At 39.1% G+C, this 13,702-nt stretch overlaps 1 protein-coding gene across 1 annotated transcript in view; it reads left to right on the forward strand.

The window, feature by feature from the left end:
• The window catches only part of PHF21B (PHD finger protein 21B), a 66,383-nt gene that overhangs the window by 30,774 nt on the left and 21,907 nt on the right, over positions 1 to 13,702 (forward strand). The window contains exons 3-4 of the mRNA XM_032186444.1: positions 8,688 to 9,038; positions 11,260 to 11,382. Coding sequence (XP_032042335.1) covers positions 8,688 to 9,038; positions 11,260 to 11,382 — 474 coding nt within the window. The remainder of the gene's footprint in view (positions 1 to 8,687; positions 9,039 to 11,259; positions 11,383 to 13,702) is intronic.

Here is a 13,702-nt window from a genome sequence, read left to right on the forward strand (position 1 = left end):
ATAAGGCAGTGTGATAAGAAGTGTTCCTTGAGGATGGTGATATGCTGGCAGTTGGCACTGACAAGAAATCTAGACTTCAGCAGTATGGAAGAAGCTGAATGTATGTGTGTAGGAAAGAGGTCTGCACCCAGATGCAAACTCTTCACAATGCCTCCATCTTCTCTGCCTTTTTGAGTTTCTGTTCTTAATTAGAGAACTTATCCATGGTGGTGGTGAAGAAGAACCGGGACTGCTGATTCTTGAGTCTTTCAGATCTAGTCAGTGTCATGAACATTTTGTAAAAGATCTGGAAAGACTCATCTCCATGATAGTCTGCAAGTAGGAGCCTAAACTATACAACATACAGGAAAAATTCAAGTTGTTTTAACACTTGACACTCTACCTTTTTCCCCAGGTAAAGTCTCGTGTTTCTCCAAATCAAATGCTGTTTTGCAGAGTATCAGGAGGGTGAGAAGTGTCCCCTTTCTCCACTGACACCATTTGCATCCGTGATCAGATGGATGGTTTGGGTCTGGACTGTGCTGCCTCTCTGAACCTCATTGTCAGTTGTATAAACCTACAGTAGGACTCTGGTCACACAACAGCCTGAAAGAAAGTTTTTCCCAATCTGCCGTACCTCAGCAGAAGCTTGGAAGAAGTCACTGCACCACTTCATGTCCCTAAAACCTTCACTTTCACCTCTTGATATCTGAACTTTTTGTGTGCTTTCATCTGGTTCAGGCTGCCAGCAAACAGAACCTGTTTTTGTCATTGTGGATAATGGTGACGCGATACATAAGGACTAGTGATGCTTCATCCAGTCTCAGCTCCTTAAACCCTGAGCAGAGTTATGTCATCATTTAAACTTTTTGGTTTTCACTAGTCATGGCTGGTCAAATTATTATAATGTGCCATTATTGTTGTCCAGAATCACAAAAAGCTCTTAGCATGATGGACAGCATGAAACAGTGACATCCTGGTCTTTAAAGTGACAGCAGAATTTGGGCCTGTTATAAATCGCTCAGTCCCAAAATAGGATTATAATCAAAGTTTAAAAATTATTAAAAGAATAGAGGTAAGCAAACAGCGCTGGGTGCGTCGGGAGTCTCCACTCCACCTAGATGCACGCCAGTTACATCAAGCAGCTGATTTTTATGCTCATAGGCTGATACATATTCATTACTACTTCTAATAAAAACACGGGTTATTATAATTAGCTTCCGGGATCCAAACCCTCCTACTGGAGCATGCGCATCAGTCTCCGGTGGTCCCCCTGGGGGTCTCTGGGGGTCTTTCATGCTGAAGGCTTGTAGTCTTCCTCTCAGGTTTTTTTTTCTTGTCCTTCCCCTTTGTACTCCCTGGCAGCATGTCAAAAGCTTACAGAGTTCCCTGCAAGATTTGTCTTCTAGCCATCCTTCAGCTTCTTTCTTCTCCTTAATCTCCTGGCCACCTGGCCAGATATCAGGGGTTTGCATAGTGTCCCATTCAGAAGTCATAACAGTTACTAGTTGTTAGCAGTTGTTCTGAAACCCCCAGACATCAGAGACTTCAAAGAAAGAACATACAAATACAAATAGCTCTCTATTGACACTTCATGATGTTGTTAAAACATTCCTCACAGGCCATTCACAGGGACACTCCAGTCACATCTATAGCAGTGCTAAATCAACCACAAAGAAGGCAAAAAGGCTGTAACTGTTAGGAATAAGAGTTCGGTATAACAAAAGCAAGTAGGCTCATGGATTTGAGGAATATTTCTGAAGATTTGATAAATTGACTATAATGAGGGGGAGACTGGGACACTGGGAGGAAAGGGAAGAAACCACATCTGTGGAAGAATTAAATTGCCAGTGCAGGACCCAGAGACAGACAGAACTGCTCTCTATTGACACGAATTGTTAAAACATTCCTTTGCAAGGTACAAGAACTATATACATTAACCATTCTGTTTTTCTTAGACTTGTGGTTATACAAGAGTATGTAAGACAGAAGGTCACATTCATCATACCATGCGGCCCTAGCACTGTTCCATACTGACACGAATCAGATCAACATATCTCACAGGCCCAAGGAAAGCCTGGTTGTGTGGGTTGGTCCAGAGCCCACCTATAGATGTGTAAGGATAGAAAGAGAGCAGACAGATGTTCGTTGTGCCTAAAGGCTTCATAGACACTTTGTATTTAAATTGAAGCAAGTTAATCATAGATGAGTATCTGAGAGAGAAGCAAGCTGGCTTGAAATACTGAGGAGAGTAGAAATAGAAGTTATTGACTGTTGTGTTAAATCACAGTCTAACTTTTATATTTGTATTGTAATCCTAAACAATGAGGATTAAATTCTTTCCTCAGAGACACATAACTGCATATTCAAGGACAGAATCATTGTGCAGAACAAAAAAAACAAATCCTTGTCAACTTCAACCCCTGTGTGGTTTGGTTTTTGTTGTTGTTGTGTTTTTTTGTTTGTTTGTTTTTTGTTTTAAATAATATTGATTTTAATTTGCTGATTTAATGGTAGTTTTCGCCTTTGTAAATGGAAAAAAGCTACTTAATGAATCACCAACTCGGTAGCAGCGATGCCAAACCAGAAAATACAGGAAGTATAACTGAGGAGAGATGTATGTTTCATTACCAAAAGTCAGTAAAGTTCCTCTGAAAATACAGTTTTGTGTTCAAAATACTGATAATGTTTTTAATAAAGAACTCCCTCCTGACTGCCTTCTGCCAACATCCGCAGAAAGCAGAGTTGGCAGATTCCAGCATGAACATTTATCTGAGCAAAACTTCTGTTTCTGGTATCAAGCAAGGCTGAAGGAGAAATAAAACTCTATGAAATACCTTTGTTGTCTTAAAAAATGTAAAGGGGTTATTATATCTGGGTATCACCTTGTCACTAAAGTTGGCTGACCATGACTAACAAATTGAGGTACTAAAATATGGTAGGTATACAGTCCAGAGGAAAACATCCAATCTAGTGCATGTGATTTGAATATATGTCAAAATATCACAGAGTGATTTTGTGGTATTTACTTTGCACAGCATGTAAAATGAGAGACCGGTGTTCATTCTGAGGTGCTAGCTGTGGTTCTGGTCATACTGAAGCCTGTTAAAATTTGCCGTTGATTTCAGTGAAGATTAAGATTTCTTCCTAGCTCACCCAGTCCAGAGCAGCAAGGATTGAAAATGTGGGATAGTAAACTTGCTTGGCTTTTGTTCTGAATTTCATATAATTCTTCTGTGGCTTTCCAAGCTCATATTTCAGGGACAGCGGCAGATGATAAGGGGAGGCTGATGTTATGTGGAGACAAGACTCGCTGAACTGGGTCATCTTACATGGCATTTCCTTGTGGTACACACTGAAGAGAAACTTCTCTTTTGTGTAGCTCCATCAAAGGGAAGGAAAAAAACATATATGGATCCGTAGTCACTTGTGTTTTTTAATCTACGTGCTGTGGCAAGAAAATAAATTGTGTTTAATTTGTCTGTGCTCTCAGAGCAAGCCAAAGACAACAGGAGCTTATAAGGAAGGGAACAATCAAGCAAGGTGGAAATGCTCATATTCATGTCTACTGGGCATACTGTATTTTAGGGTGTTTCACTGTTGTGAAGTTATGAAGAATTTTTTCTTTTCCCTGATTTTTAGTGATCTAAAAAAAAGACAGAGTTAGCCCTCAGCTGGCATAAATAGACACAGCCTTACTGAAGTCAGTGTGCATCTGTTCATTCTGGTGAAGGATATAATTACACCACATTGCACTCATTTTATCAGCCATTGCTAATGTTTTCTGTGTGATCCTCTAAAGCTTTTCAAGAATGAAAGCTCTGTCTGCTGCTCCCAGCACTTTGCCACTGTGACATATGAATTGTGCCAAATCCATTTTGAGTTTTTGTTTTTAAGGTCCAAGTATAAGGGTGAAGTGAAAATAAAGTGTGAATAATGGTCTTTCTCTCAAAGGCAATGTGATATTGCGTTGAAATGAAAAATTTACTCTCATACAGATCGGCCCTGCCAGTATGAAGGGCTGATTGATGCTGAGCACGATCCAGCTGATATCTGTTATGGGGAGGGGGAGGACTTTTCAGTGCTGCTGACAAAGCTATAACAAGATCCAGGACTGGAAGCTGAACTTAAGCAATTTCAACCTTGCAATAAAATGCCAGTTACGAGTGTAATGAAATATTAAAACAGTTTATTGGGCTGATGATGAATTCATCATTAAGAAGTTCTTTGTATTTTCTGTTAAAATCAGCCTTTGGTTTCTAGGGGAAGTACTACGGCTGGTTTGTGAGCTGAAGGATCACAATAATCCCGTTCGGTTTTGTAGTTGAAGTACTTTTTTTTTATCATCTTCCCTTTCTCACTGGGCCGTAAGGAGAACACATTTGCCAGAATTCTCATAGCACCTGCAGATCTGCACCGAGTTAGCTATTCTAATTAAATCCTGTCCTTTAGGACTGTATATCATTGCCCACAGAGATGGGAGGAATCATGTGTCTTTGTTCTCTTCTCCTTCTCCCCCATACTTGTTTGGGTTGGATCTTGAGGGCTTATTTTGTAAGGGTTTGTCTTCTTTATCTTATCTTTTTCTTCACTACAGCACATGAGTGGCTTATCTGATGGAACATAGCTCAGGAAATAGATTGCCTATGATCAGTTGCTTTTGTCAATGGTGACATATCAGGCTCTCCAACCTCTGCCACTCAACCATTCATGCACCTCTGAGGTATTCAACAATTTGTGCTCTTGAGAGCTGGAATGATGTTTTGGTATAATGGAAGCCTTTGGGCTTCACACAGGGACATCTGGATGGAGTTTAATGATATAGTGTGTACAAGAAGTCACGTTAGTCACAGGAGCTGATGCCCTTCTGATCTTAAACTCTTTAAAATATATGAAATTAGAGGTTGCTGAACAAAAGTGCACCCTGTACATGTCACAGGATCAGGCTCCATGTTATTTCCCTGCCTGAAAAGTAGACAGCCACCTTGTGAATTCTCAAGTCTGGGAATATCTTCTCAAACACTGTACTCACCTGCAGGCTATTTGGGAAGTACCATGGGTGTCTGAATATTGCAGCCTAAAATCAAATGTTTCTGTTATTGTGGTTATTGAGCACATTTGAGAACAACGTGGCTTTTGTGAAATCATTACATTCAAGCAACAGCCCTCTCTTCCCATACATTTATAGCCCTGGTAGTATCACATTCTGTTTTGACAGCTGTCAGAAGTTAAATTAAAGATATCTGGGGAAAGGAGGGTTGAGCTACAGGAGAAACAGTTGTGGTTTTCTCTTTGTGACACACATGCTGTCTGTTACTTCCTCTTTTTTTTCTCCTTTTACAAACTTATGCACCTTGTATTTGTGCCTCTTGTAATAGGGACTGGTGCCATCCAACCTATGCTACTTTCAGTAGAAAAGGCTTCTTTCTTAGCTTGCATGTAAAATACAGTTCATTGGTGATTGTCAGGTGTCAGATTTCTACTGGTGCTGCTGTCTTCCTTCTGTCTCCCAAATTTAAGCTACAGCTTTGCAGTGTGGGAAAGGAATTTGTTAGCTCTTTCCTTCATTTTTTTTTCTTCCCAGATAGCACCATTTATTCTCACAGAGTACTATAGCAGGTTAGTTTTTAAATGTGAAACTCTACTAAATGTTAGCCTAGCTACTTTTTAAATACTTATGCCTAGTGTTTCAATTCACAGGTGTTAGAGCACTGCAGAGGGGAAGGGCTTTCTGTGCTTTTCTTTTTTGTATGCATGCCTACGGGCTGAGGATATAAATATTATTTTCACTTATTTTAGCTTTAACTCATGCTAGGAGCACCTGAAACTTTTCTGTAGTCAACCCTTTTTATTATTCTGTAATAAATCTACTTTCACAACGTTAAATGAACTTAGGGAATTTGCAGGACAATGAAGACCGCTATACCTCCTTCATATCACAAGGTGGCAGAAAATCTCCAGCTTATGTTCATGTGTGCTAAATCAGATCAAATACTTCAATAGGTAGTGCTTTATAGGGAATATGTTACTTTGGAAAATTACAGCTGTTTAATTGTGCAGGAATAGCTTATTATATAGCACAGTCATATGCATTCATCCACAACTTGCAGAATTGATATAATTGTGTAAAGAGCGTGTATAGGATTCATTGAAGTATTACACCTGACAATCAATACATATATAGATAATGGTGTAGAAAAGATAACTATGTAGCTAGAATATATATTTGCATTTAGTTTTAATTAGGCTTTTGATTAAACACAAACATGCAAGTGAGAGTGACAGATACAGCAGATCTGGGTAGACTGCATGACAGCTTTTGGCTAGAAAAACTACAGAGATGACTTTTTGTCAGACTTGATTTTTTTTTTAAAGATCTCAGTGACTGTTACATTGAATCTTTGATCTGAGCTGCTATTTATTTATCTTTCTTCCTGTATATATATATGGACTTATCTCTTTCCATGTTTACAGTATTTCTGTTGGTAACTGATGTTATACCAATTTACAAGAAAATTGTTTTAAGGAGAGATCCATCATTTAGATGTTTACCAAACAGCTTATAATTTTTTATTTTTATTTTTATTTTTGGCCATGAGAGTGCATTTTAACTGTATTTTGCCAAGCGTCTCGGACTTTTTCTGAGTAACAACACTATTTCTGTGAATGTACATGTATCTCTGAGCACGTGGCATGAGCAACTTGTTAAAGGCTTACATATGAAAGAATTATATAAGGTATAACACAGGAGGAAAAAGAATACTATTATGAAAATATAAAAATAGATATTACAATATCTGCTTGTATAACTGACTCTGATGTAGACATGAATGCTTTAAGAGTCTGTCTCTGCTTCACGACTGCTATTTCACTGGCTGTTGTTCATGTTAGAAGCCTTAGTTTTGCAAAATGCCTGGGCTAGGATGGTTCTAAACCAAACATCTCTGCACTGCTTTTGAAAATAAAATAAGACCATTAATTAATTTTGAATATGAAGCTAAACATAGACTACCTTCTTAAATATCTTGGCCAGAGTATTAGTCTAATATCTTCAATAATAAAACCAAATAACCCTTACATAAAATATGTGGGGTGGAACTCATGAGATGGAGGAAAAAGAGCAAAAAAAAATCTTTTACTGTCAGAATATCTTGAACATGGTTAGTTCTTGGTTAGTGTAGCTTTGAGTCACTTTGCACTGAGTCCACAAGGCTTTTTGGTGTTAATTTGAAGTTGTGAGCCAAACACAACAGCTTCCCAGCTTTGTCACTCGTCTGCCGCTGTACTTTAGGCAAAGCCTCCTGTCTGCCTCTGTTTGCTCTTTCACTTTACATCTACCTTGATTACTTGTAGTTTATGTGCTCCTAACCAGGACTGTGCTTCTAATGCATGTTTATACTATTCATCAGTTTTAGGAGCCAAGTGGCAACTGAGCACTGTGCTGCTGGAATAGAAAGAGTTGAGATACATGTGCTGCCATGCTTCATATTCTCTACAAGGAGAAATGGGTACAGCTCCTCCTTGATATGACAGAGGACGACAGCCAGCCTTGAGAGATGATTTTCCCTACATCAGTGAATCCCTGCCTTTTCATTAAATGGCTTACTTAGGCTGGAGATTGGAGGCAGCATCACTGGAAGGGCTCTTGCTGGCTGACGCACAGCGGCACAGGCAGCTGTTTCCACCGCCTGTCTGCTGCAGCTTGTCATTTTGTTTCACAGTATGGAAGGTGCGAGAAGTGACAGGATGAAATAAGCACAGAGGGAGCCGGCTGTTTTATGTGGCCATGTTAACGAATAAGCTAGGAGTGAAGTTAACTTCTTGTGAAGCAGTTTAAATTATTTATTTTCAATTCTGGAACTGTACTTAACACATTGTTAAGTCAGAGCCATGTTGACGGGGTGACATTAATTACCCCACTGGAAACACATCACATTAGCTGGAGACAATTGTTTTCAGCTATCATTCATGGCTCTATGTAAAGCCTCAGTCTTCACAGATGTTGGCAAACGATTTCCCCATCCATCCATGGAGAAGTGCCTTCTTTACTCACCCACAGCCGCACAGCAGCTTTTTCCTTACAGCACAAAATACTAAGCTGTATGTTTCTGTGTGTCTTTTTTTCCCTCTCTTTCTCTCTGTTGTTGTTGAGCGGAGTGGTTGTGTCCATTGAACATGGCTTGTCTTAAGAATATAAGGAGCTTCATTCACTGATCCACCAGTACAAACGATGTGCATACACTTAATGTTCCTGTAAATGCTTTCCCACGACTCCCTTAATGATTCAATTCCCACTCCTTAATCCATAGCAAGAGTGTTGTGTCCTTCAGAACAGGAAATTATTGCATCTGGGTTTTCCATTCTTTGGAAAAGGCTTTGACTTAAACATGCCTACTGAGAACTGAATGTGGCTTGAATAGCATGTGTATGGAAGTGTGCTAATAAAAGTGAGGAATTGACTTTTTTCTCCCTTCTTGTTTAGCATTGCAATGAGTCAGGGACTACAAAATGACTCAGGTGAGGAGTGCTGGGAATACATCTACAAGTGAATGAATGGCTGTCTACTTCAAGTTGCTACACTGCATTTTTCTAGGCGCTCCTGTTGTGTAGTTAATACAACTGGAGGCTCTATGGCTAGACTGCATATATGCAGTGTTTTTGCACTAGAGTGTTGGATTATGCCTCATAACATCTAACCCTTTTTGCAGGTTAGGCCAAAGACCCTGATTCCAGACAGCCTCCCTATTTCCCCGTGCAGAGACCAACCATCCAAGCAGCCTTCTACCTTCCAAAAGGCTACTGTCGTCAGCATCAAAAACCCCAGCCCTGCCCTCCCCACTGCCAACAACACCGTCAGCCATGTACAGACACCTAACAGCCAGTCACAAAACATCACCGAGCCTACCCCTCTCTCGTCACCGCTGAGCAGTGCCGGTGTGGCGTACGCCATCATCTCCACCTCCCCCAACAATGCAACTCCTATCAGCACCAGCACTACCGTCTCTATGGTCAACGACAGTGTCAAAGTGCAACCACTCCTCATCAGTGCCGACAGCAAGGTAAGTTCTGCTTCTTGCTGTGTTTCATCTGCCAAACTCAGGAATTATGGCACAGATGTGAGCAGAATGGTCATGCAATCACAGAAGAACTGAGGCTGGAAGGACCCTCTAGAGGCCATCTGGAAAATTCCATCCAGCAGGGCCACCCAAAGCAGGCTGCCCGGGACCACATCCTGGTAGCTTCTGAAGTTCTCCAAGGAGGAGACTCCACAACCTCTCTGGGCAACCTGTGCCAGTGCTCCGTCACCCAAACAGCATGGAAGGGCTTCCTGATGTTAAGAGGGAGCCTCATGTCTTCCAGTTTGGGCACTAGTGAAAAGAGCCTGGCTCTGTCCTCTTTGCACTCTGTAAAAAGGTATTTACAGACATTGATAAGATCCCCCCTGAGCTTCCTCTTCTCCAGGCTGAACAGTCTCAGCTCTCTCAGCCTCTTTTCATAGGAGAAATGCTCCAGTCTCTTCAGCATCTTGGAAGCCCTTTGTTGGACACTTTCCAGTATGTCCTTATCTCTCGTGTACTGGTGGTTCCTCTGGGAGTGCAAAGCGCTGACAGAGTGGTGCTTGTGGTTCCTTTTGAAGGAAATAATCAGAAAGCAGTGGAAAAATCCTTAAGGGGACACATGGACACCAGTAGACATTTGTCTGTGTACATGCCTTGATTTTAGATGTATCATTGTGTAGCCTGATGTTAATAGAACAATACAATCTTCTCTTTACTTAAACCATTTCTTACTAACAATATCCCTGAATTCTGTACAGGCTCAAATTCCCCATGGACTCCCTCTTCAATTATACAGAGATACCAATTATATCAACTGATCCCAGGGGAGTGTATCAAATAATCAGGAATTCCCTTTTCCATGGGCAAATGAAATGAGAGCTCCGGGTTTCAAAACTGATCAGCAGATCAGTAGGAAAAAATCAAGTTACAAATTTCTTGTTTCCACTTTGTGTGTCTTTTTAGCTTTGAAATATAAGAACTTTTCCACTCATGTACTAGAAACAGATTCAATAAAGTCTGCCAATGTACTCAGCGGACATTCATTGTAATTTATTGCTAGGTACTCCTACCCCGGATTTTGTTGGCAGCACAGGTTCCCATACAGTGCTAAGAAAGAATACAGGATATAGGATGGTTTGTGAGGTAAATAAAAGTAAGCATCCCTTCTACACTCTTCTAACAGAATTTATTTTTCTTACTTTAACTGGCTACTGGTTAAAAAAAAATAAATATACCTTTTTATGCTCTTGAGTCTTCTAGAGTGACTGCGTGGAGATAAATTATAACAATTAAATAAATTTTTTGAAGGTTAGCAGTGAAATAGATGGAAGAGGCTCAGTGTTCAAAGCCAATAACCTTCATCAAGAAGGTGACCTTGGGAAGCTCTTCTGTATCTTTTATGAAGCTTTAAGTATGGGTGTAAAGTCATGTATAGTTCCGTGGTTAGAAATTGTCTCTCATTCCTTCTAATTTAATAGCTTTTGAGGTAATGTTATCTGAAACTTGTAAATCTTTATGTGGTAATTCAAATAGTAGCAGATGTACATACAAACACGTGCATGCCTAAGAGATCTGTGTAGTAATTCCTATAGCTAAGGTTCTAACCAGAATTAAATTTAATTTAAAACATATATTTTATTTTGTTTATGCAAAAATGGATATCCACTGCTTATAACCATAAATGCTGAGGACTGAACTCTGATCTGTACCATTAATATTCCTAAGGAGCATCTTCTTTCCAATCCACATGTACTTACTCTGTAATAACACTGGAATAACTGAGATAAGACTCTTGTTTTGAACGTGTAGTAGTTCTATTCTATGTCTCTGTGAAATAAAATCAAGGGAAACATCTTAAAGTCACTGACATCATGAACACCAAAGTTAGGCCGCTGAATCAGCTTCAGGAGCCCTCTAAATAGAAAGTGTCCTAATTTTCAGAGATGCTGATCAAATGGCTCCCTTAGGATGCTGCTGGTTTATGATGCATCTATAAAAATTTGTTTTCAGAATGTTTAGGGGCCTAAGCTAGGTATCCAGTTTTTAATATTTTTGTGAATTGTGGCTTGTGACTTGTGGCTTGTGACTCTGTGGCTTGTGACTTGTATTTGTTGCCTGTATAGGTATCAACTAACACTACAATGAAGAATCACATTTTCAGGCAGAAAATTCCAGTTTTATATAGTGAATTCTGTTCTTTTATTTGTATGTTGTCTTTTAGGTTATCATTATTCAGCCTCAAGTCCAAACTCAGACAGAAAGTAAAGTGGAGACAAAGAAACTTCCTGAAGAGCCAGCTCAGGGATGCCCTGCTACCAAAAAGAAAAAGGAAGAAAATCCAGAGGTGATTTTTTAAACAATTATTAGTTTAATAATTGAACTACAGTATGATTAAGCTTTAGGGGCCATTACTAATTTTTTTTTCAGTGTGCATACATAATTACTGAATTTGTGCTTATGGTTCACTGCAAAAGGTATGTTCTGCCCCTGTGAGTTGTTCTGACAAATTTGGTTTGCATCTTTCAAACCTCCCAGTGTTGCAAAATGTAAGAATTGTAGGCATCGTAAAAATCCAGGCCTTGTGAAAGGTATATAAAAGCTGAAAATATTTTCTTTTATGCTATCGAATATGTAACACCGGATTTACAGGCTTTATTTGAGGTTGAATTAACAATTCTTTTGTAAGATGGGCTTTTACATTTTCATCTTCTTGGTAATGAATCTTGCAATCTCTAGATTGTGTGTAACAATATAGTTCCTTGCATTTGCTGTGTGCGTTATCCCACATTCCCACATGTACACAGATTCTTTCTAGCCTGAAACACATTAAAATCATTCAAATTGAGGAAGAGAGTAGAAAGCAAGTAATAAGATTAAATCTCTTTCATGAACAATATTTACTATGTAAACTGAAAATACAAATCAGACGACTTTGTAGAAATAGAATCTATGTTTAACAGGTGTTTGGGTTTTGACTAGTTGTATTCAAATTAGCTTGTACATACTTTTGAGGCAATTTGAAAAATTATACAAACTGCACTTACTTATAGTGCGGAAATGTTCATATAATGTGAAATCTTAACCTTATTATTCTAATAAGTTTAGAGCAAGAAAGCATCCTTGGTGCTGTAAGTTTAAGAGAACTATCACAATATAAATTTTTAATGTTATGTGGGCAATGTCACTCCTTGTGACATTTGAAGACAAAAGTTGGAACAGTGTTAGGGGATAAATATTGTGGCTTTTAACATAGAATATCACAGGTTTATGCAAAAGCCCTGCAGAAATGTGTATATGAAACCCCTGAGTTTAAAATCTGACCCTTGTGTGAATCTTCATTGCCACTGAATGATGGGACTGCATCTGTTTTCATTAAGAAACTATTTCCAAAAGATTATTTATTGTCCAACACTTAGGGGGTAGAAAGGCTAGTAGATCCTGCTTAAAAAGAAAATGCTAGAAAAAAAAAAATCAATTTTTCTTTGACCATAATTTATTCCCCACAAAAGAATACTGAGCAAAAATCTTCCAGAGGAATGCAAAGAAAGAGACTGTGCAACTGGGGACAAATTGTGGTACAGCATTCTTAAATTTAATGAGCTTTCCATTAAATAACTAGTATACTAGTATAACTAGCTAACTAGTATATCCTGGTGCCTTTGGCTCCTCTGACTGTCTTTTTTTGTAACCAAGAACATTGTTCCTACCATGTATACAGGATGTCTTGGCAAACACAATTTTCTGTGTAGGATGCTGAAGCTATGCCCTTAAGTGTGACTTTTCATATATTTGTTTCACAGCCATAAATATGTAAGTCTAAAGTTAATTTCTTTTGTTCTTTGAAAGTAAACTTTAGTTGATTATCATGTATTTATGCAATTAGTGTAATTAGAACTAACAACATAATTAGTGTAAACACATGTATTGACATACGTAGAACATGTAATTACAAAAAGAAATGGTTTTGTAAAAATCTTTGTTTTGCTTCGTGAAAAGACATACCACACATTTCTAAAAGCATTCATAGCTGTTTAACAGATGATTTAATTTTTTAAAGAAAATAAGCAATCTAGGCACTTCTTTCCACACCTTTATTTATCTTCAAAGCACAAAACTGAGGCATGAACTTGAGTGTATCTCTACATAAATGTCAGTCATGACAGACTGGGATTTAACATATTAAATGTAAAATTAAAAATAAATAAACCAGAAATAACAAGACCTAGCAGTAGCCAGGAGTTCTGCCTGCAGTTTCTAAGCATATCTGAACAAACACAAAAGACTGAGAACCTGCTGGTTGTCTTTAGTTTCTGGCTTGGTTGTTCTTTTGGGAAGCCGGGAAGCTAGCTCTGGACACAACAGCCCTGAAATATGTATTCCTTTTGCATAAACCTAAGATTTCTTCTTTCCCAAGTATCCTTAGACTATAGAAAATCTCGCTGTGCCTGCATTTTGCAGCTGTTAGTCCTGGATGAGTGGCTATGGAGTGGCTTTCCCAGAAGGGATGGAGGGAGCCAGTCAGCCAGGATGTCCAGGTCCAGTGGTCAGAGCCTTTTCCTGGGACGTGAGCTGTGTGAGTGTTGTCACCCGGAGGCTGAGGAGTGACTGGCAGAATGGTCTCCTGTACCCTTCACTAAGCCAGGTGCTGGTGAGGATGGAGGCCA

Source organism: Aythya fuligula, chromosome 1 (genome assembly GCF_009819795.1).
Source record: "Aythya fuligula isolate bAytFul2 chromosome 1, bAytFul2.pri, whole genome shotgun sequence".
Taxonomy (NCBI): Eukaryota; Metazoa; Chordata; class Aves; order Anseriformes; family Anatidae; genus Aythya; species Aythya fuligula.